Source organism: Neomonachus schauinslandi, chromosome 10 (genome assembly GCF_002201575.2).
Source record: "Neomonachus schauinslandi chromosome 10, ASM220157v2, whole genome shotgun sequence".
In the NCBI taxonomy this organism is placed as follows: Eukaryota; Metazoa; Chordata; class Mammalia; order Carnivora; family Phocidae; genus Neomonachus; species Neomonachus schauinslandi.
The window spans coordinates 99,473,112-99,497,186 of record NC_058412.1 but is presented as its reverse complement, the minus strand read 5'-3'; the positions used below and the strand labels follow the sequence as shown (position 1 = coordinate 99,497,186).

General features: G+C 37.6%; 1 protein-coding gene across 2 annotated transcripts in view; it reads right to left on the bottom strand.

Moving 5' to 3' along the window:
- TASP1 (taspase 1) overlaps window positions 1-24,075 on the bottom strand; it is a 294,371-nt gene that overhangs the window by 187,013 nt on the left and 83,283 nt on the right. Inside the window, exon 7 of one of the 2 annotated variants that reach the window (XM_021700673.1) lies at window positions 10,475-10,581. The exons of the other annotated variant lie outside the window; for it this stretch is intronic. Within the exon in view, the coding sequence (XP_021556348.1) occupies window positions 10,475-10,581 (107 nt within the window). The remainder of the gene's footprint in view (window positions 1-10,474; window positions 10,582-24,075) is intronic. 2 annotated transcript variants of the gene reach the window in all.

Genomic DNA, 24,075 nt, shown 5'->3' with positions numbered 1-24,075 from the left:
TCTTCTTGAGAAACACAACAAAATTCCAGATCAAGCAAATTTCTATAAAAGACTAATTACTCCTTTCCCTGTACACATTATAGACAGACATGTAGACAAGTACAAATAGAACAATCTGAGGAAAACATGTTTTTTGTGCATTTATTTTCTTTGATCTTAACCTACCTCTCACCCAAAAAATAGTGATTTAGTATGATACAGTTAAGCGTTTACATAATAATTTCAAGATGGTGGATAAAAGAGAAAAATGTTACCCACAATATACTTCAAAAGAATAGAATATATTTACATGAAGCACACAAAGCAAGGCCCAACATTTCCTTTCTGAAACATGTGGCCAATTTGACGTCCCTATGTGGTGGCTAAAGAACACAAAATTAAAAGTTGTAGCATCTCTTTAGAGTGGTTTTGAACACACAACATTTATAAAGCATTGCAAAATTTTCTCAACTTGTTCATTAGAAATTGAAGAATTGAAGATATTCACAAATGCACATTTACAAATGGTAAAAGGTCTAATTATCTTTCATTCCACTATCCTATGCAAGTACCGTTTTACCTAAAACCAATGAAATTAATTGAAAGCTTAAATTACTCTGTAAAAGTGGTGGGAGGAGGAAAAAAATTCTATGTACATTCAATTGTAAAATCTGTTATTAAAGAAAAAGACATGGAAACTATTCCAACAATATGCTTGTGAAAAAAGAAGAGGGAAAAAAAGGCTTGAAACATCAAATATATTGAGATCAAACAATACCCCCAACTTCTTTTAATACTCTAAGAATAAAAGAGTCCCTTCTGGTAATATCCAGGGCTAAATGTTTGAAACTGATATTTATGAAATCTAGATTATGGTGTACAATGAGTCTGTTTATTTTCCCAATGTGAGCATCTCCTCTTTGTAGCAACTCAGTCAGTCCTATGGCACAAGTCAAGAACAGCAATTGGCCAATGAGCTAACCACTTCATTCCAAATTAGAGGTTTCCTTTCTTAAATATGATAAAGATTAATACTAATATAACTACCTTTCTTTTTGTATCAAAACAAAGCAAAAAATAAATTTAAAACATGTCATCACTTCATCACACATACCACAAGAATTACTGAGACATATTCTAATAATGGGAGTTCATGACAATACTGTCGGGGGAGATCCAGATGCCAGTGCAGGAATTAGAAAGGACAGAAAGCATGCTAAAAGGTACCATGCATATGTGATCGGCAAAACTCATACTGAAGGAACCTCCACAGGACAAACAGTTCAGGTTCTCTTACAGAAACACAGTCCTCACTTTGCCTAGTTCCAATATTTACCAATTTCAGTTACCACAGTTAAAATAGTACCAGTCACTCAACAACATGGTTCAAATTTCAGTTACCATAGTATATTAACTATGAATAAGTTGCATGCAGTACAGATTTCATTGCTAGCTCTTCAGTTCACAGGTCACTATGTAAACATCAGAGGCTCATCGTGATCAGTAACCAATCATGTCGCTTCCTTCAAAGTCTGTCAGTGATGGGTCACCGTGCACAGACAGCAAAGTGTATAGCTGTGCTGCCTCCTGGTCTCCTAGTGATAAATCCATATGACTTTTTACCAGAAAATGATAATCAAAAGAGGGAACTGGCCAACAATGATGAAAGTGAAGCAAAGAAACAAAAAGTGATAATGTTGGAAGTAAAATTCTAACCAAAAATAAATGAAGTTATAAAGAAACTGCTGACAGTGGGAATGTTTGACACTGACACCATTCAAGATACTTTAGATCTACAGTCAGAGGAACTTAGTGAAGACAAATTTATTAACATAAATAAGTAATGTGGCTGTGATAAAAAGGACAAAGATGTCCCAGAAGAAGTGATGTTGGCAAAAAAAAAAAAAGCCTGACAGTAAAGTGACTCTAAGAGAAAGACAAATACATATGATTTCACTCCTGTGTGGAATATTAAAAACAAAACAAGTGAATAACAACAACAAAACAAAAACAGACTCATAAATACAGAGAACAAACTGGTAGTTGCCAGATGGAAGGGGGGGGGTGGAAGGTGGGCAAAACAGGTGAAAGGGATTAAGAGGTACAAACTTCCAGTTATAAAATAAGTAAGTAATGGAAATGAAAAGTACAGCACAGGAAACATAATCAACAATATTGTAATAATGTTGTATGATGACAGTTGGTGACTATACTTATCATGGTGAACATTGAGTAATGCACAGAACTGTCAAGGCATTATGTTGTACAACCTGAAACTAATATAATATTGTATGTCAGCTATACCTCAATAAATCAAGAAGTAAACTGAACCTGAAGGAGAAAGAATGAAGGGAGGGAAGCAGGAAGGAAAAAAAAAAAAAAAAACCTCTGGGAGATATTTCACAACATGGAAAGAGCAAAGGATAAAATGTTGAAAGCTGATCCAAAATTAAAAAGGAGCTTGACAATTTACTTTGACATAAAAAGATGCTCACTCCATATCATAAGTTACATAACAAGAAAGCAAGTGCTGTTCAAACTACTCTGGATACGTTTTTTTTAACACAAATAAAACACTTTAATTCTTACTGCCTCTAATGTTTCAAATTAGCATACTAATATTAGTTTTACTTAACTTTTAATCATTTCTCTATACATTACAGCATAAGAGTTACCATACTATACATATAGTAAAAGAGTTTTTAATGTTCTGACAAAAATGTTTGAAGGTCAAGGAACAAGTGTAATTTTTTGTCATTAAGATCCCTTCGCACAGTTCCAGCTTGCACATTTTTATGGTCCAGCACTATCATGCAAAGTATGGACTGTCTATATACCATAAGGGAAAGAAGTGGGTAAAAGAAAAATCTAGAAGAGTTGGGTCCACCCAGAAAGGGGAGTGGAACAGAGTAAACAATTACTATTTTTATATTATATATACAGCACTATAGTTAAACAGTAAATGTTTCATTCTCCAGCATGTCTTCCCTCTAAGTCATGAAAAATAAACAAGGTTGAAACACATGCCACTTACCAAGAAAAGACAATTACTAAGAATTTATATTCCTCGTGTTTTAATATTATATCTTAAAATCTATATATCCTGAAAAGTCAAAATATAATGTGTTTTTATTTGATTTATGTGTAGCTTAGCTTCTTAACCCAGTATCCGTTTATAGTAATAAGGGACATGTTAATTGTGGGGAAGGAAATAATAAAAACTTTCTCCCCTTACACTATATGCTATAAATTGCCTACCTAACAACCACTCTTCTCCCCCTCCTTTGACAACAAAACCACTATTTTGTTTGGGAAGACAAAATGTCCAGCAGCAAGCCATGAGCTATATAAGACAGTCATTACGATGACCCACTCAACTTTCTAAGCTCTCTTACAGCCAAGAAAAGCCAAGTGACTGAATTGTGCCCCTTCTCCACTACTCGCCAAAATATAACTAAGGGGAAGTCAATAGGGAGACTCTGGAAAACTTTCGCATCCCAGATTTAAAAAGTAACCAATACATCTGGCAATAGTCTCCCCACACCCATCATCTCACTTCTTCTCACCTCACCTTGAATGCAGATGTGACATCTAAAATTGTAGGAGCCATATTACATACATAAGGTAAAAGGCATGAGAGAAAGGCCCAAGAGAATCCCAGATATGTTGGCTCTAGCATCATTGGAAACCCAAGCTAACGCCAACAACCAACCATCTCCAAACTTTTTATTATATGGCAATAGGCCAGGGAGAAGGAAGACAAATATGCATATCCTAACCACAATCAGGTTTTCTATTGTTTGCCGCCAAAAACATTCCATGGATTAACTATTCTTATTTTAAACTAAGTCAAATGTAAATGTAAATGATCAAAGACTGAGAAAAATAAAAACACTACAATTTAGTGAGATAGCAAGCTATTAAATATTTCTCTTGCTTTAATTTTTATTTCTTAGTATTGTGGCAATGTCAGTACAATCAATTACTTTTTTAAAGAATAACAAGAAATATCAATGCAACAAAAATTTCTAATTGATTTATTTTCAGGATTAAAAATACTGACTTACTCTACCATATACTCTTCAAGATAATGTTTATCTCCTTCAACACTGAGTAACAAAAAATATCAACATTAGGAAAGTTACCAAACACTCTATTCTTTTTATTATATTTATATAACCAAGTCATAGGTTATATTATATAGCTGGAACAAACAGTAGTCCTGGGCCTCAATCAATGCTGGCTAACTAAAACTATGCTGAAGCTACACACAGGATAAGGAGAAATAAACTAAATACATGTTGATTTAGAAAATAGCTATTTGTCCTTTCCTGTCATATCTCTAAAAAATTACTATACTTCTCTTAAAAATTATAATTTTCTGCCCCACTGGCTCATTTTCTGGGGGTCTTTTCTTTCTGTGAGCATGTTTTATTATCTTCACTATTGAGATAAGGCCTACCAAGGCTATGCAGCAAACATCTATAAAACAAAGCTTCTGGCCAGCAATCTTTCTTTAATGGCAGGGGCTTGGGTCCCCATCATTTTTTGTAGGCCAGTGTCAAACACGAGCTTTGTATGTATTAAAGCTCATATATTCTGAATATTAAAAATATTTTCCTGTCAGAAAGGGGAACCTCCTACACTGTTGGTGGGAATGCAAGCTGGTGTGCTCGCTTCGGCAGCACTTATACTAAAAATGGGAATGCAAGCTGGTGCAGACACTCTGGAAAATAGTATGGAGGTTCCTCAAAAAGTTGAAAATAGAGCTACCCCACAACCCAGCAACTGCACTGCTGGGTATTTACCCCAAAAGATACAAATGTAGTGATTTGAAGGAGCACATGCACCCCAATGTTTATAGCAACAATGTCCACAACAGCCAAACTATGGAAAGAGCCCAGATGTCCATCGACATGAACGGATAAAGAAGATGTGGTGTATATATATATAATGGAATATTATGCAGCCATCAAAAAATGAAATCTTGCCATTTGCAATGATGTGGATTGAACTAGAGGGTATTATGCTAAGTGAAATAAGTCAATCAGAGAAAGACAATTATCATATGATCTCAGTGATATGTGGAATTTGAGAAACAAGGCAGAGGATCATAGGGGAAGGGAGGAAAAACTGAAACAAGACAAAACCAGAGAGGGAGACAAACCATACTGAGGGTTGCTGGAGTGGAGGGGGGTAGGAGGGATGGGGTGGCTGGATGATGGACATTGGGGAGGGTATGTGTTGTGGTGAGTGCTATGTATTGTGTAAGACTGACGAATCACAGACCTGTACCCCTGAAACAAATAATACATGTTAATAATAATATAAAATAAAAAATAATTTTCCTGTCCTTTAAGATATCTAAAATATTCCACCAGGGTAATTAATTTGGGCAGTTTTCTTTTCCTCCCTCCCTTCCTTTTTTTTTTTTAAAAGATTTTATTTATTTATTTCACAGAGAGAGATAACGAGAGCATGAACACATGCAGGGGGAGTGTAAGAGGGAGAAGCAGGCTTCCTGCTGAGCGGGGAGCCTGATGCAGGGCTTGATCCCAGGACCCTGGAACCATGACCTGAGCCGAAGGCAGACGCTTAACGACTGAGCCACCCAGGTGCCCCCCTTCCTTTTTCTTTTTCTTGGCTAAGTGACTTTAAGGATGAAGGTCACTGTGGCAAAGACTATTGTGTCTGATTAAGTCAATGATAGCCACAAAGCACTTGAACATCTACTATCACTTTTGTTCCCCGAGAGAATATCACAATTTTCATTTAAAGATAAGAAAACTGAGCCTTCAGGCGCCTGCGTGGCTCAGTCGGTTAGGCATCTGCCTTCGGCTCAGATCACGATCCCGGAGTCCCAAGACTGAGTCCCGCATCACGCACCCCACTAGCGGGGAGCCCACTTCTCCCTCTGACCCTCCTCCCTCTGTGCTTTCTCTCTCTCTCACTCTCTCTCTCAAATAAATAAAATTTTAAAAAGAAAGAAAGAAAGAAAGAAAGAAAGAAAGAAAGAAAGAAAGAAAGAAAGAAAGAAAGAAAGAAAGAAAGAAAGAAAGAGGGGAGGGGAGGGGAGGGGAGGGGAGGGGAGGGGAGGAGAGGAAAGGAAGAGAAAACTGACCCTTTGTATGTTAAATTACTCATTGAATTCACAGACCATAACTGACAATGGTAGAGTCTCTTGACCTCAGATCTCTCTCTCTCTCTTACTATGCCATGCCAAAACTTCTCAAGAGTTATCTTCACCCTTGTTCTCCTTGATTAACCACTGCCACACTGGTCCACAATCCACTATGTCACAGAAACTGTCCTTATCTAGGCCCACAGTCTCCGGTTGCTAAATCCAATGGTCAGTCCTCTGTCCTCTTAGCAGCACTCCACCCAGGTGATGAGCTGCTCCTCTCTTGGCTTCCTAGACACTCTCCTGGTGATACAACTGTCTCACTCACTGCATCTTCTTTCTCCTTTACTGGGTTTTCCTCTTCCCAACTTGTACATGTTGAACTGGTCCAGGGTCCAATTTTCAGACCCCTATCTTCTCTCACTCCTAAGTGAGCTCATCTAGCCACATGTATTTACATTCATTTTGATGCCAATAATTTCCAAGTGGGAATCTCCCTTCTGATCTGTCCATAGCTTCAGATGCATATAACCCAACTCCACAGTTAATCTTTCCTCCTGCTATATCAAGCTTTTTATTGAAAAATCCTCCTAACCAGTATGGTGAGTGGTTGGTTAAATTTTTCAAAAGTTGAATATTCTCTGGGTAAAGTGAAGAATCATTTAAAAACAAAGTACACATAACTTAAACATTTTCTTTTTATTTAAAATACAAAGCTTCATTCATTAGCCAATCTTTTTATATAAGACCAAAGCCTTTTCTTTGAATGCAGGCCCACAACTAAATGTTCTGTATCATCTTTCTTACATAAACTATAATACACTGAATTGTCCTGTGATTTCAAGTTTCATTTTATCTAAAATAGAACAAGAACATAAAGACACTAACAACACACCCAGAATGCTTTTAGATTTTTATGATTTCTCTCAATCTCTTACAGCTGGCTTGCCTATACTTAATTCTATGGCAATTTTTTAAGAACCAACTCTATTTTTTCAAGTCAGCTCACAAACAACAGTCTTCATTTTCAAACCCACAACTCTCTTTTTAAACTCAGTATTCATCAGTTTACATGACGCTTAATGAACTACTTAATTACAATAATAATTATAATGATAATAACAAGCATAATGGGGCTCTTGGTGGCACATAATTCAACTGAAAGGAGCAGAGGAGCATGGTACACTAAATGATGGTCTATTAGCTTTAGGGTGTTTAGGGTGCTGTTGGCATCAGGTAATATGTCTTACGGCGAAAATGTAAAGTATTGGTTAATCTGAGTCCATTAAAGGGAAATGGGGCAAATTTCCACTTCCCACCTCTATCACCATGAAGCCATGCCTCCTCCAGGCCTCCTCACCTCAGTAAATGGCACTACTCAGTCACTGAAGCTAAAACCTTTCATTCTTCTCTCTTCCTTGCCAACACCTAAGGGAGCAATACTGCCTGTTTTTCTAGGAACTTTCAAAAGATATCCCTGATATATTCACTTCTCTCCAATTTCACCCCTATCAGTCCACAGTGTCACCATCTCCCAACTGTAATAACTTCCTAACTAGTCTCCTCACTTCTCTTCTTGCCCTCACCCTCGATCCATACAACACAAAACAGCCCAAGAGAACTCGGTAAAAAGTGAATGAGACAGCATCACTTCTCTACTTTTAACTCTTCAATGGCTACTCATTATTCATGAAATAAAACAGAAACTCCTTGCCATATCTACTAGATCCTAATGGAGCCAGCACCTAGCTACCTCTCCAGCTTCATTTCATACCATTCTCCCCTTGCACTCTGCTTTAGGCACACTGATGGCTCTTCTCCATCCCTCCAATATGGCAACTCCCCACCAGGGCCATTGCACATGCAATTCATTCTGCCTGGAATGAGTTCTACTGACTCTTCATAAAACTCACAACTTATTTTTCAAATATTATGTCCTCAGAGAGACCTGTCTTGATCACTCTAACTAAAGGAGTCTTCCTTTGGGGCTTTTTTGTGTCTCTCACATCCAAGTTACTCTGTATCACACCATCTTATGGGGGAGTTTTTTCCTTCCTAACAGTTACCAAACATGGTAACTAGCTTATTTAATTATATACTTCTATGTTTCTGTTTCTATCCACTAAAATGTGAAGTTTCATTATTGCATGAATTTCCTCCACCTTGTTCACCACTGCTTTTCTTACTACCCAGCTCAGTACCAAGAGTAACTGCTTAATAAATATTTTCTGAAGAAAAAAATGGGTCTTCTGAATAAGACCCCCTAAATATATTCTCTATGAGATCAACTGGTACTTCTCTGCATAAAAATCCTAAACTTACATCAAAAAAAAAAAAAAAATCTGTATAAGAATGTTCAGAGCAGAGGCACCTGGGTGGCTCAGTCAGTTAAGCGTCTGCCTTCAGCTCAGGTCATGATCCCGGGGTCCTGGGATCAAGCCCCGCATTGGGCTCCTTGCTCAGCGGAGAGCCTGCTTCTCCCTCTCCCTCTGCCTGCAGCTCCCCCTGCTTGTGCTCTCTCTCTCTCTCTATCAAATAAATAAATAAATAATCTTTAAAAAAAAAAAGACCATTCAGAGCAACTTTATTCACAATAGTTAAAATCTGGAAACAAACCAAATGCCCATCAATAGGAGAATGGAAAAACAAATTATCGTATATTCATACTAGGGAATATTAATTACTCAGTACATAAAAAAGAATGAGCCAGTGATAAGTGTCTCAAAAGCACTTTGTGAAATCAACCAAACAGAAAAGAGTACCTTCTGCATGATTTCAACTATATAAAGTTGTTTTGTTTTGTTTTTTTAATTTTATTTATTTGACAGCAAGATATAGCGAGAGAGGAAACAGATTAACCAATACTTTACATTTTCGCCATAAGTCGTTAAGACTGAGCCACCCAGGTGCCCCTCAAATATATAAAGTTTAAGAATAGTACAAAACATCTATGGTGAGAAAAATCAGAGCAGCAGTTGCCTGTAGAGGGTGGAGACTGGTTGGAAGGAAGCACAAAAAGAACTGGAAATGTTCTACATCTTGACAGGCGTGTGGGTTACATGGGTATACATATTTATAAAAATGATTAAATTACTCACTGCCATGCAAATTATATCACAGTTTTTTAAAAGGTCAAAAGTCTTAAATTTGCTCACTCAGATATCACATGGGATAAAGAAACCTAAGAAATGGAACCACACTACTATCCATTTTCACCAAGACCTACTTACTAATTTGTTCATTCACCTCCTAATTTCCTACTCTTTTTTGGCAGAAAAATGAAAAGATTTGGACCAAAATATTTGATTAATTGTTCCTTGTAGCAACATACTGGGAAAGTATATATCACTATGAAAGATAACTTATGCATTTATATAGAGTAAATAATATAAAACTGTGACAGAAAGCATAAACCAATATATGAGCAATTATAAAAGGAATAACCAATAAAGAACATTAATGAGATGTCAAAGTACATCAAATGCCTGTGATGTGAGACACCCATCATGAATTGTGTGATAACAAACCCCCAAGCTACAGGCTGAGCAAGAATGTTGTGGCTTTCAACTTCTGTCTACCCCTCAAAACACCTAAGAAATGCGACACATAGACTCATGATGGTACACTAATGTGCAAAATGCAAACAAAGAATGCAAAAGACTAAGAAACAGAGACATGTAATTAGAATGTAAAAATATCTACATGAATCCAATATATACATTTCCTTATAACACACTCTACCCTCTAATCAGCCATGTTAAGACTCATTATCTAGAACTGCAAGAACCAAAACAGTAGTCATGGGCCACATGTAGCTACTGAGCACTTAAAATGTGGCAAGAGCATATGAGAAACTGAATTTTTAATTTTACTAAATGTTAACTAATTTTAATTTTAAAAACATATTCAATTCAATTACTAGAAAGTTTAAAGTATGTTTAGAATAACCTGTTATGTAGACCTACTTTTTCAACTGTCAATTTTATGAAATTTAAGTACAAACCAAATATTTCTAATGAAAACTTAGTGCCATAACTGAGATTTGTTGTAAGTATAAAATATACACTGGTTTTAAAGACTTAATTAAAAAAAAAAAAAAAAAGAAAACTCAACAGCTCACTAATAATTTTTTCATTGGTTAAATTTTTGAAGGGACATTTTGGATTCACTGGTTTACATAAAATAATCATTAAAATTAATTTCACCTGTTTCTTCTTACTTTTTTAAAATGTAGCTACTAGAAAACTTAAAAGTACATATGTGGCATGCATTATATTTCTACTGGAAAGTACTATTCTAAAGCTTATATGTCTAAATGCAGATATAGATATCATTATGATACATTAATGATTAATATTTCAAACACCTCCTGACCTTTTCACTTGATTGTCTTCTTTTCTTTAGTTGAATGAAATCTGTTTCCACCCTTTCTGCCAGCTCTAGTTTCCTCTTGTTTCTTTTAAATGCAGCTAAACTGAATCCTATAAAAGAAACATTAAAAGTAACATTTGAGAAATATTAAGGCAATGAGGTAATGAGATATCCTGAAGCGCCTTCCTTAAGAATGTTGAATAAAGGGTTAAAAAAGTCTTTCCAATGTACACTGAGGTGGTAGGAGAATAAGAGAAATAACCTAAGGTTAAAGAGGTAAGAAAAAGGTTAAATCCAGGTAGGCAAAGGCATCCTGAAGGTAGATGGTACCCAGAGGTATCTGCTAATGCATGCTACTGCCAACTTTGGTTTTGAAGGTCTCTGTGCATAAAGGACAAGGAATGAAATCTGGGGACAATACAGCATGAGAAAACATATTAGAGATTTTCCCACAAAAAAAAGTAAGGTATCTCAAGCAATAACATGCCCAATGAAAGGGAAAACTAGAAAAGGCCACTGTATACAAAGAAACAGGAAACTTGCAAGTCTCAGCTATGGCTATAAATGTAAAGAAGAAAACACTCACTAGAAAATTCATGAACAAAAACTACGTTCAGACAAGTTTAAGGGAGAATTCTTATTATCTGTGTGGTCTGAAAACACACACACACACACACACACACACACAAGTGATCTTGGTATTGCAGTTTCAAAAACCCATCAAAAAACAAATGCAAATACTCCCTGGAAAAACACATGTTAACTTACCAGACCTCAGAGAATTCCCACATTCCAATTAACATGAGCCCATAGTTTAAAAAAAAAAATTTACAAAATACATGAGAAATGAACCACCAAAAATAATAGACTAAAAGCCAGCCAAATATAAGAAAACATACCATGACCTACAAAGGCCTCAAATAATGGAATAATCAGATATAGAATAAAAAACATATTTATGCTCACAGAAATTAAGAAAAAAGATATTGAAAATATAATTAAGGGACAAAAAATGATAAAATGACCAGGCCGACTTAAAGAAGAATAAAATGGAGCTTCTAAAAATAAGAAAAATAATAATTAAAAATTTTAAACTTGACATATAGATTTCAACAGCCTACTAGATTCAGCTGATAAAAGAGAAATTATAAACTAGAATATAATGCTAAACAGATTATCAAAGTTTTCTGATAATGGCAGACTAAATTATTCAGAGTAATTCTCCTACTTAATTTACTAAAAATGTTGGATAAAATATGAAGAAACACCACCTTAAAAACATTAAAACCTTATAAAAACTACCAAGCTAAATTCTGGGGTAAACTGAGGACTAATGCTATTATTATTGTACTGTGAGCATTTGCCAACACTAGTACACATGAGTTTGGTTAAATGGCATCAAAGAGAGACATAAGTCAAGCCCAGAGCCCATCAGAGGTGACAGTTTCATAAGAGACACTTCCCACAATAAGCTGGGGATTGAAAGGCCTAATGCTCTCACAGTGGAGCTGATTCAGAACTATGCAAGTCCTCTCTTACCTTCTATCCCAACTCCAAGTACATTAAAGCAAGACTGCCTTGGATCAAGGGGGAGAAAAGAATAAGGAGGAGGAAGAGGACAGGGATAAGAGGACTTAGGAAGAAGAAAACTACCACTGAGAAGTCTGGAGTTGACTGAAGCCCTTGCATAGTGATTTGCAAACATGTAGTCTGGGTGGGTCAGGGAATGTTAAGCTTTGAACTAAGTTTAAGTAGATTCTGATTAATGGTGTGTAAAATAATGGAAAAAATATATATTGTTCTCTGCCCTTAGTTCCTGGGAAAGATCTCTTAAAACCCTTGTAATTTCCTAAATTATAAGAGCACTAGGACCATTTTTTGTTCTAATATTTGGTCTTTGACCCCAGTTTCTGACAGAGCTTCTAAATCCCTTGGCATTTCTTGGGTAATATGAATGTCTTTTGTTTTAATGAGGTAACTCTCTTAGTGGGCTCCTAGATAGCATCAGGATGAAGACGGGTCACCAGAAAGACTAAACCATAATTAAAAGCTTGAAACTTTCACCCCATCCCCATCCTCTGGGAAGTAGGGAAGTACTGGCAATTGAGTTAAAGACTGAGCACGCCTACATGATGAAACCTCCATAAAAATTCCAAAAGTACAAGGTTTGGGGAGCTTCCAGGTAGCTAAACATACACGTCAGGAGGATGATACAAGTTAATCGAACCCAAGGATGAGGTCATGGGAACCTCTGATTCATAGCCAGTTGGTCAGAACTACAAGTGACAAGCTAGACTTTCAACTGGTATCTAAAGAGGAAGTGGTAGATTTATGAGACTCAGCCCTAACCTGTGTGGTCTACACTAACTCTGGCTGTAATCAGAATTGAACTGAACTGTAGGACACCCAGATGTCACTGAAGAATTGCTTGGTGTAGAAACCCACACATCTGGTGTCAAAAGTGGTGCAGAGAGGTTTTGGGGTTTTTTTGGAGGGGAGGGTTTGAGAGAGAGAGACAGCACGAATGGGGGACAGGGGAAGAGGGAGAAGCAAACTCCCCACTGAGCAGGGAGCCTGACATGGGGCTCAATCCCAAGACCCTGAGATGATGACCTGAGCCGAAGTCAGATACTTAACCAACTGAGCCACCGAAGTGCCCCAATGTAGAGAGTTCTGAATATGATAGTAATATGAAAGTAAAAGACAGGAGCGTTTTTCCTATAAACAGTGCACACATAACTGGCAAAAATATATGCAAAAAATAATATCTAGAGAAAAATGCCTTCATCCTAGCCCATAGTGAAACTACACAAATAATTATTCAAGGGCAATGATAAGCACATAGTCAAAAATAATCAGGCACCAAAAAAATGGGGCACCATAAATAAGAACATGCAGGAAAAAATTCCAATTTGGATCTCAGATACCAGAATTATCAGGCACAAATATAAAACAAGTACACTTCTAACGATTAAAAAAGATAAAAGAACATGAAAAACATCTACCGATCATACTATAAACTAAAAGAAAGCAAAGACTATTAAAAAAACAAAACAAAACAAAAACAGAATTTCTAGAAATGAAAAGATAAATAACCAAAACTAAGATCTCAATGTACATGTTTGGTAGCTGATAGGATACAGAAAAAAGAGCTGGTGAATTAGAAGACTGATCGGAAAAAAATTTAGCCAGAATGCAGCTAAAAGAGATTAAATGGAACTAGAGGTATTATGATAAGAGAAATGAGTCAATCAGAGAAAGACAATTATCATATGTTCTCACACACATGCGGAATTTAAGAAACAAGGCAGAGGATCATAGGGGAAGAGAGGAAAAATGGAACAAAATGAAACCAGAGAGGGAGACAAACCATAAGAGACTCTTAAACTTAGGAAACAAACTGAGGATTTCTTGAGGGGAAAGGGGGAGCGGGTTGGAGATGGGATGGCTGGGTGATGGACACTGGGGAGGGTATGTGTTGTGAATCCTGGATATTGTGTAAGACTGATGAATCACAGAACTGTACCCCTGAAACAAATAATACATTATATGTTAATTTAAATAAATAATTTAAAAATAAAAGATATAAAATGATACAAAACACAGAAGAAACATTAATAGGGTAGATAATGTAAGAAGGCCTAATATTTTGTTTAATGAGGATTTCAGAAGATGAAAGTAAAAGAATGGGATGAAGGTAATGTTTTAAAAAACTGAGTAAGAGGGATGCCTGGGTGGCTGAGTTAGTTAAGCCTCTGCCTTTGGCTCAGGTCATGATCCCAGAGTCCTGGGATCAAGTCCCATATCAGGCTCCTTGCTTGGCAGGGAGCCTGCTTCTCCCTCTGCCTGCCACTCCCCCTGCTTGTACTCTCTCTCTCTCGCTCTCACTCTCTCTCAGACAAATAAATAAAAATCTTTAATAAAATAAAATTAAGCAAAAAATAAAATGAAATAATAAAAATTAAAAATGGAATAAGAATCCAAAATTATAAAAGCCAGTAACTGGGAGGAGGAGCAAGATGGAGGCGAAGTAGGAGACCTAAATTTCCTCTGGTCCCAGGAATTCAGCTAGATAGGTATCAAACCATTCAGAACACCTACAAACTCAACAGAAGAAGGAAGAAAAGAATAGCAACAACTCTCTGAACAGAAAAGCGACCACTTTCTGGAAGGTAGGATGTATGGAGAAGTGAATCCGAGGCAATATTTGGGAAGACAGATGGGGGGAAGGGGAAGCCGGCTACTGGCAAGTGATAGAGCAGCGGAGCACAAAATTGGAACTTCTAAAAGTTTGCTCCACTGAGGGATGTCGCTCCAGTGGCTAAGCAGGGGATGTAACCCATGCTGGAACAGTGTGGTCTCAAGACCCTTGGGGTCACAGAAAGACCAGGGGTGCCTGAGTGCAGCAGAGGTCCCAGGTATCAGAGCAGAGAAGCCGGCTGGAGGAATGGGCTCGCAGCTCAGGGTTGCCATAAACCATAATCTGCGGCACAGTCAGGCCACTGCTCCTCCAGGAGGGACCCAAAAAGCAGCAGATCCAGGGAGACTCCCCTTCCTCCCCCAGGAGTGCACTGAAGGAATGTGCTCCACTCCACATAGGGTCGTGTGCAAGAGATACAAATGCTCAGTCAAAGGCCGGGTGAGCACAGAGTGCAGCCGGAGACCAGGGAGACAGGAGTGATTGAATGCTTTTCTCTGGGGGCTCACTGAGGAGTGGGGCACCAAGAACTCGGCTCCACCAGGGTGGAGATTGGGAGGTCACCACTTTCACTCTCATCCTCCAAAGCTGTACGGAAAGCTTGAAGGGAACAAAAGCTCCCGAGAGCAAACCCGAGCAGATTACTTAGCGCCGCCCCTTGCAAGGGCAGTGCAATTCTGTCTCAGGCAAAGAAATTTGAGAATCACAGCAACAGGCCCCTCCCCCAGAAGATGAGCCGGAACAGCCAGCCAAGACCAAGTTTACCGATCAAGGAGAACAGCAGAACTCCAGCACTAGGGGAATACAGCACATAGAATTCATGACTTTTTTTCCCCATGATTCTTTAGTCTTTCAAAGTTAATTTCTTAACATTAACATTTATTTCTTTTCCTTTTTTTTTTTTTGAATTTTTCTTTTTCCCTTTTTCAAGCAACATCTTATCAATCCCATTTTTTAAAATCTTTTTTTTCATTTTTAGAGTTATATTCTATCCCTTCATTGTAGTTAACCTTATTTTTTGTATATATTTAAGTTGTCCTCTATTTAAAATTTTGGGATACATTTTCTTCTAACAGACCAAAACATACCCTAAATCTCTAGTGTATGGCTTTATTCTAGTCTCCTGCCTGATCACATTCTCTCCCTTCTTTTTTAAGTTCTTCCTTTTTTCAACCAACTTCTTATCAATTCCTTTTATAAAATCTTTTATAATTTTCATCTTTAAAGTCATATTCCATCCCTTCATCATATTTACCCTTAACTTTATACATATATAAGTTTTTCTTTCCTTAAAATTTTGGGAGGCAGTTTCCTCTAACAGACCAAAATATGCCCCAAATCTAGTGTGTGGCACTGATCCATTCACCAGTCTGATCATATTTGATTATATTGGGGGTTTTTTTTTTCTTTCTTTCCCTTTCTTCCCCCCCCGCCCCCCGCCATTTCAGTCTCTTCTGATTTGTTTAGTGTATATTTTTCTAGGGTCATTGTTACCCTGTTAGCATTTTGTTCTCTCATTCATCTATTCTCCCTGGGACAAAATGACAAGATGGAAAAACTCACCTCAAAAGAAAAGAACAAGAGGCAGTACAGACTACCAAGGACCTAATCAGTATGGACATTAGTAACATGTGGGAACTAGAGTTCAGAATGATGATTATAAAGATACTAGCTGGACTTGAAAAAAGCATGGAAAATACTAGAGAAACCCTTTCTGAAGAAATAAAAGAACTAAAAGGTAACCAAGTCGAAATCAAAAAGGCTATTAATGAGATGCAATCAAAAATGGAGGCTCTAAATGCTAGGATAAATGAGGCAGAAGAGAGAATTAGTGATAGAGAACACCAAATGATGGAAAATAAAGAAGCTGAGAAAAAGAGAGATAAACAACTACTGGATCACGAGGGCAGAATTTGAGAGATAAGTGATACCATAAGACGAAACAATATCAGAATAATTGGAATCCCAGAAGGAGAAGAAAGAGAGAGAGGAGCAGAGGTATATTGGAGCAAATTATAGCAGAGAACTTCCCTAATTTGGGGAAGGAAACAGGCATCAAAATCCAGGAGGCACAGAGAACACCCCTCAAAATCAATAAAAATAGGTCAACACCCCGACATCTAATAGTAAAACTTACAAGTCCCAGAGAAAATGCTAAAAGCAGCTCAGGACAATAGATCTGTAACCTACAATGGTAGAAACATTAGATTGGCAACAGACCTATACACAGAGACCTGGCAGGCCAGAAAGGACTGGCAGGATATATTCCGAGCACTAAATGAGAAAAATATGCAGCCAAGAATACCATATCCAGCTAGGCTGTCATTGAAAATAGAAGGAGAGAGAAAAAGCTTCCAGGACAAACAAAAACTAAAGGAATTTGCAAACACGAAACCAGCCCTACAAGAAATATTGAAAGGGGTCCTCTAAGCAAAAACAGAGCCTAAAAGCAACATAGACAAGAAAGGAACACAGACAATATACAGTAACAGTCACCTTACAGGCAATACAATGGCACTAAACTCATACATTTCAATAGTTACCCTGAATATAAATGGGCTAAATGCCCCAATCAAAACACACAGGCTATCAGATTGGATAAAAAAACAAGACCCATCGATATGCTGTCTGCAAGAGACTCATTTTAGACCCAAAGACACATCCAGATTGAAAGTGAGGGGGTGGAAAACCATTTAGCATGCTAATGGGAATCAAAAGAAAGCTGGGGTGGCAATCCTTACATCAGACAATTAGATTTTAAACCAAAGACTATAATAAGAGATGAGGAAGGGCACTATATCATACTTAAAGGGTCTGTCCCACAAGAAGATCTAACAACTGAAATATCTATGCCCCTAACATGGGAGCAGCCAATTATATAAGGCAATTAATAACAAAAGCAAAGAAACACATCGGCAAAAATACAATAATAGTAGGGGACTTTAACACCCCCTCACTGAATGGACAGATCTTCTAAGCAAAAGATCAACAAGGAAATAATGACTTTAAATGACACACTGGACCAAATGGACTTCAAAGATATATTCAGAACATTCCATCCCAAAACAACAGGATACACATTCTTCTCTAGTGCCCATGGAACATTCTCCACAACAGATCACATCCTGGGTCACAAATAAGGTCTCAACTGGTACCAAATGATTGGGACCATTCCCTGCATATTTTCAGACCACAATGCTTTGAAACTAGAACTCAATCACAACAGGAAAGTTGGAAAGAACTCAAATACATGGAGGCTAAAGAGCATCCTACTAAAGAATGAATGGGTCAGCCAGGAAATTAAAGAAGAATTTTAAAAATTCCTGGAAATCAATGAAAATGAAAACACAACTGTTCAAAATCTTTGGCATGCAACAAAGGCACTCCTAAGAGGAAAGTATATAGCAATACAGCTTTTCTCAAGAAACAAGAAAGGTCTCAAATACACAACCTAACCCTACACCTAAAGGAGCTGGAGAAAGAACAGCAAATAAAGCCGAAACCCAGCAGGAGAAGAGGAATAATAAAGATCAGAGCAGAAATCAATGAAATAGAAACCAAAAGAACAGTAGAACAGATCAACGAAACTAGGAGCTGGATTAACAAGATTGATAAACCCCTGGCCAGACTTATCAAAAAGAAAAGAGAAATGACCCAAATCAACAAAATCATGAATGAAAGAGGAGAGATCACAACCAACACCAAAGAAATCCAAACAATCATAAGAACATATTATGAGCAACTATATGCCAGCAAATTAGATAACCTGGAAGAAATGGATGCACTCCTAGAGATGTATCAACTACCAAAACTGAACCAGGAAGAAATAGAAAACCTGCACAGACCTATAACCACTAAGGAAATTGAAGCACTAATCAATAATCTCCCAACAAACAAGAGCCCAGGGCCAGATGGCTTCCCAGGGGAATTCTGCCAAACATTTAAAGAAGAATTAATACCTATTCTTCTAAAGCTGTTTCAAAGAATAGAAATGGAAGGAAAACTTCCAAACTCATTTTATGAGGCCACCATTACCTTGATCCCAAAACCAAAGACCCCATCAAAAAGGAGAACTACAGCCCAATATCTTTGATGAACATGGATGCAAAAATTCTCACCAAAATACTAGCCAATAGGATCCAACAGTACATTAAAAGGATTATTCACCATGACCAAGTGGGATTTATCCCTGGGCTGCAAGGTTGGTTCAACATCCACAAATCAATCAATGTGATACAATACATTAACAAAAGAAAGAACAAGAATCATATGATCCTCTCAAAAGATGCAGAAAAAGCACCTGACAAAGTACAGCATCCTTTCTTGATCAAAACTCTTCAGAGTATAGGGATAGAGGGTACATACCTCAATATCATAAAAGCCATCTATGAAAAACCCACAGCGAATATCATCCTCAATGGGTAAAAACTGAGAGCTTTCCCCCTAATGTCAGGAACAAGGCAGGGATGTCCACTATCACCACTGCTATTCAACATAGTACTAGAAGTCCTAGCCACAGCAATCAGACAACAAAAAGAAAGAAAAGGCACCCGAATCAACAAAGAAGAAGTGAAACTCTCACTCTTTGCAGATGCTATGAAAATTTATGTGGAAAACCCAAAAGACTCCACCCCAAAACTGCTAGAACTCATACAGGAATCCAGTCAAATGGCAGGATATAAAATCAATGCACAGAAAGCAGCTGCATTTCTATACACCAACAAGACAGAAGAAAGAGAAATTAAGGAGTCGATACCATTTACAATTGCACCCAAAACCGTAAGATACCTAGGAATAAATCTAACCAAAGAGGCAAAGAATCTGTACTCAGAAACTATAGAATACTCACGAAAAAAATTCAGGAAGACAAAAAGAAATGGAAAAAGCTCCATGCTCATGGATTGGAAGAACAAATATTGTGAAAATGTCAATGATACCTAGAGCAATCTACACATTCAATGCAATCCCAATCAAAATACCCTCAATTTTTTTCAAAGAAATGGAACAAATAATCCTAAAATTTGTATGGAACCAGAAAAGACCCCAAATAGCCAGAGGAATGTTGAAAAAGAAAAGAAAAGCTAGTGGCATCACAATTCCGGACTTCAAGCTCTATTATTAAGCTGTAATTATCAAGACAGTATGGTACTGGCACCAAAACAGAGACATAGATCAATGAAACAGAATAGAGAGCCCAGAAATGGACCCTCAACTCTATGGTCAACTTATCTTTGACAAAGCAGGAAAGAATGTCCAATGGAAAAAAGACAGTCTCTTCAACAAATGGTGTTGGGGGGGCGCCTGGGTGGTTCAGTTGTTAAGCGTCTGCCTTCGGCTCATGTCATGATCCTGGGGTCCTCACATTGAGCCCCACATTGGGCTCCCTGCTCGGCAGGAAGCCTGCTTCTCCCTCTCCCACCCCCCCTGCTTGTGTTCCCTCTCTCGCTGTGTCTCTCTCTGTCAAATAAATAAATAAAATCTTTAAAAAAAAAAAGGTGTTGGGAAAATTGGACAGCCACATGCAGAAGAATTAAAGTGCACCATTTCATTACACCATACACAAAAACAGACTCAAAATGGATGAAAGACCTAAATGTGAGACAGGAATCCATCAAAATCCTAGAGGAGAACACAGGCAGCAACCTCTTCGACCTGAGTCAGCTGCAGCAACTTCTTGCTGGAAACATCGCCAAAGGCAAGGGAAGCAAGGGCAAAAAGGAACTAATGAACTATTGGGACTTCATCAAGATAAAAAGCTTTTGCACAGCAAAGTAAACAGTCAACAAAACCAAAAGACAACCGACAGAATGGGAGAAGATATTTGCGAATGACATATCAGATAAAGGGCTAGTATCCAAAATCTATAAAGAACTTATCAAACTCAATACCCAAAGAACAAAGAATCCAATCAAGAAATGGGCAGAAGACATGAACAGACATTTTTCGAAAGAAGACATCCAAATGGCCAACAGACACATGAAAAAGTGCTCAACATCGCTCAGCGTCAGGGAAATCCAAATCAAAACCTCAATGAGATACCACCCTCCTACACTGTTGGTGCGAATGCAAGCTGGTGAAGCCACTCTGGAAGACATTATGGAGGTTCCTCAAAAAGTTGAAAATAGAGCTACCGTAGGACCCAGCAAATGCACTACTGGGTATTTACCCCAAATATACAAATGTAGTGATCTGAAGGTGTACATGCACCACAATGTTTATAGCAGCAATGTCCACAATAGCCAAACTATGGAAAGAGCCAAGATGTTCATCAACAGATGAATGGATAAAGAAGATGTGGTATATATACACAATGCAATATTATGCAGCCATAAAAAAAAAAAAATGAAATCTTGCCATTTGCAAGGACTTGGATGGAACTAGAGGGTATAAATTATGCTAAGCGAAGTAAGTCAATCAGAGAAAGACAAGTATTATAATCTCACTAATATGAGGAATTCTTAATCTCAGGAAACAAACTGAGGGTTGCTTGAGTGGTGGGGGTTGGGAGGGATGGGGTGGCTGGGTGATAGACATTGAGGAGGGTATGTGCTATGGTGAGTGCTGTGAATTGTGTAAGACTGATGAATAACAGATCTGTACCTCTGAAACAAATAATACATTATATGTTAAAAAAAAAAGGGTGGGGGGCGCCTGTGTGGCTCAGTCGTTAAGCGTCTGCCTTCGGCTCAGGTCATGATCCCAGGATCCTGGGATCAAGCCCCGCATCAGGCTCCCTGCTCGGCGGGAAGTCTGCTTCTCTCCCCCTGCTTGTGCTCTTTCTATATCTCTCTCTCTCAAATAAATAAATAAAATCTTTAAAAAAAAAAAAAAGATAGTAGGAAGGGAAAACTGAAGGGGGGGAAATCGGAGGGGGAGATGAACCATGAGAGACTATGGACTCTGAGAAACAAACTGAGGGTTTTAGAGGGGAGGGGGGGCAGATCGGTTAGCCCAGTGATGGGCATTAAGGAGGGCACGTATTGAATGGAGCACTGGGTGTTATACACAAACAATGAATCATGGAACACTACATCAAAAACTAATGATGTGATGTACGGTGACTAACATAACATAATAAAAAAAATTTTTAGAAAATAAATAAATAAAAGCCACTAATCTACCAATTTAATAACTCTAAACAATATCCATAAATTAAATTAAAATCATAAAAGTTCATACCAAGATACATTAAGTAAAAGAGAGTAAGAACAATGACATAGAAAAATCTAAAAATAGCAAGAGAGAAAACAGGTTACCTTCAATTAAGTGGCAGCTAAAATGACAGCAGTCTTTTCAACAGCAAAAAATTGAAGCCTAAGACAGTAGACTAATTACCAGTAGCTGAAAAGAAATATCTGCTGATTCAGAACACTGTATTCAGTGAAAATATCCTTCAAAAATGAAGGCAAAATAAAAATAGTTTTAGGGGTGCCTGGGTGGCTCAGTTGGTTGAACGTCTACCTTCGACTCAGGTCATGATCCCAGGGTCCTGGGATCAAGCCCCGCCTCAGGCTCCCTGCTCAGCGGAGAGCCTGCTTCTCCCTCCCTCTCTGCCTGCCACTCTGCCTACTTGTGTTCTCTCTGGCAATTAAATAAATAAATAATATTTAAAAAAATAAAAATAGTTTTGTATAAACAAGAATGAGCGAATTCATCACCAACAAGACCTGTACTAATGAAAATACTAATGCGTGTTCTTCAGAAACAGAGAAAATAATACAAAGTGGAAGCAGAAAAGAAAAAAAAAGTAGAGGGAATTAAATGCAAAGGAAAAAGTAAATAGGCAAATCTAAATAAAAATTGACTCTTATAAAATAATAATGTCTCCCACTCTTTTAAATACATACTGAGTTTTAAAATATAGACACAAAAGCTGGGAAGATGTTAAATGTAGTTCATTCAGGTATTATACAGTCCTTGCATTGTCTGAGAAGTGGTAAAAAGTACTATTTTCTAATAGACTTTCATAAGTCATGTATGTATGTTGAAATTTCTAGGTTAATTCAAAGAGAATGGTAAAACAAGGCAATAGAGGGGCGCCTGGCTGGCCCAGTCAGTTAAGCATTTGACTCTTGATTTCGACTCAGGTCATGATCCCAGGGTTGTGAGATCAAGCCCCATGTCAGGCTCCTTGTTAGGTGTGTAGCCTCCTTGAGATTCTCTCTACCTCTCCCTCTGCCCCTCCCCTCGCACTCTCTCTCTCTCTCTCTGGGAGAAAAAATAAATAAAAAAGGGTAATACAAACATACTAAAAAAGAAAATATAATGATAGAAAATAATACTAAAGAAGGCAAGAAATGAGATACAGAAGGAGGCATAGACCATGTGGGACAAATAAGAAACAAAGAGTAAAAGAGTAGATTCAAATCCAAATATATGAGTAATTGAATTAAATGTAAATGGACTAAACGCAAAAATTAAAATACAAAGATCACCCAAAAAAAAAAATTTATATTTATGTGCTGCTTCTAAGAGACATATCTTAAATATAAGAATACACACAAAGATTGAAAACAAAAAGAAAAAGATATACATGCAAACACTAACCAAAGGAAGCAGTTATTCTTTTATTTCTTTTATTTTTTAGAGATATAGAGTGCAAGTGGAGGGGAGGGGCAGAGGAAGAGGGAGAGAGAGAATCTTAAGCAGTCTCTACACCCAGTGTGGAGCCCAATGTCGGGCTCAATCTCATGACCCTGAGATCATGACCTGAGCCAAAATCAAGAGTCAGATGCTTAACTGACTGAGCCACCCAGGCACCCCTACAGTTATTTTAATTTCAAACAAGTAGACTTCAAGGCAGCAAGCGTTACTAGATTTGGAGCGCCATTTCTTTAAAATAAAAAGGCCAATGAACCAGTCTTTTGTGGGGCTGTTAACACACGCAAGTACATATATGGCAACTAGAGCAAAAAAAAAAAAAAATTAAGTTCTTTCATAATATAGTATGTGATAAATACAAGAAATGTGATTTTTTAACATTTTAAAAAATCAACATAATTCATCAGACTAACAAATTAATGTCCTCCTTTTTTTTTTTTAAATTATGTTCAGTTAGCCACCATATAGTACATCATTAGTTTTTGATGTAGTGTTCAATGATTCATTAGTTGTGTATAACACCCAGTGCTCATCCCAACACGTGCCCTCAATACCCATCACCCAGAGACCCCATACCTCCACCCACCTCCCCTCTGAAACCCTGTTTGTTTTCCCAGAGTCCATAGTCTCTTATGGTTCATCTCCCTCTCTGATTTCTCCCCCTTCAGTTTTCCATCCCTTCCCCTATGGTCCTCCGTACCATTTCTTATATTCCACATATGAGTGAAACCATATGATAATTGTCTTTCTCTGATCGACTTATTTCACTCAGCATAATACCCTCCAGTCCCATCCATGTTAATGC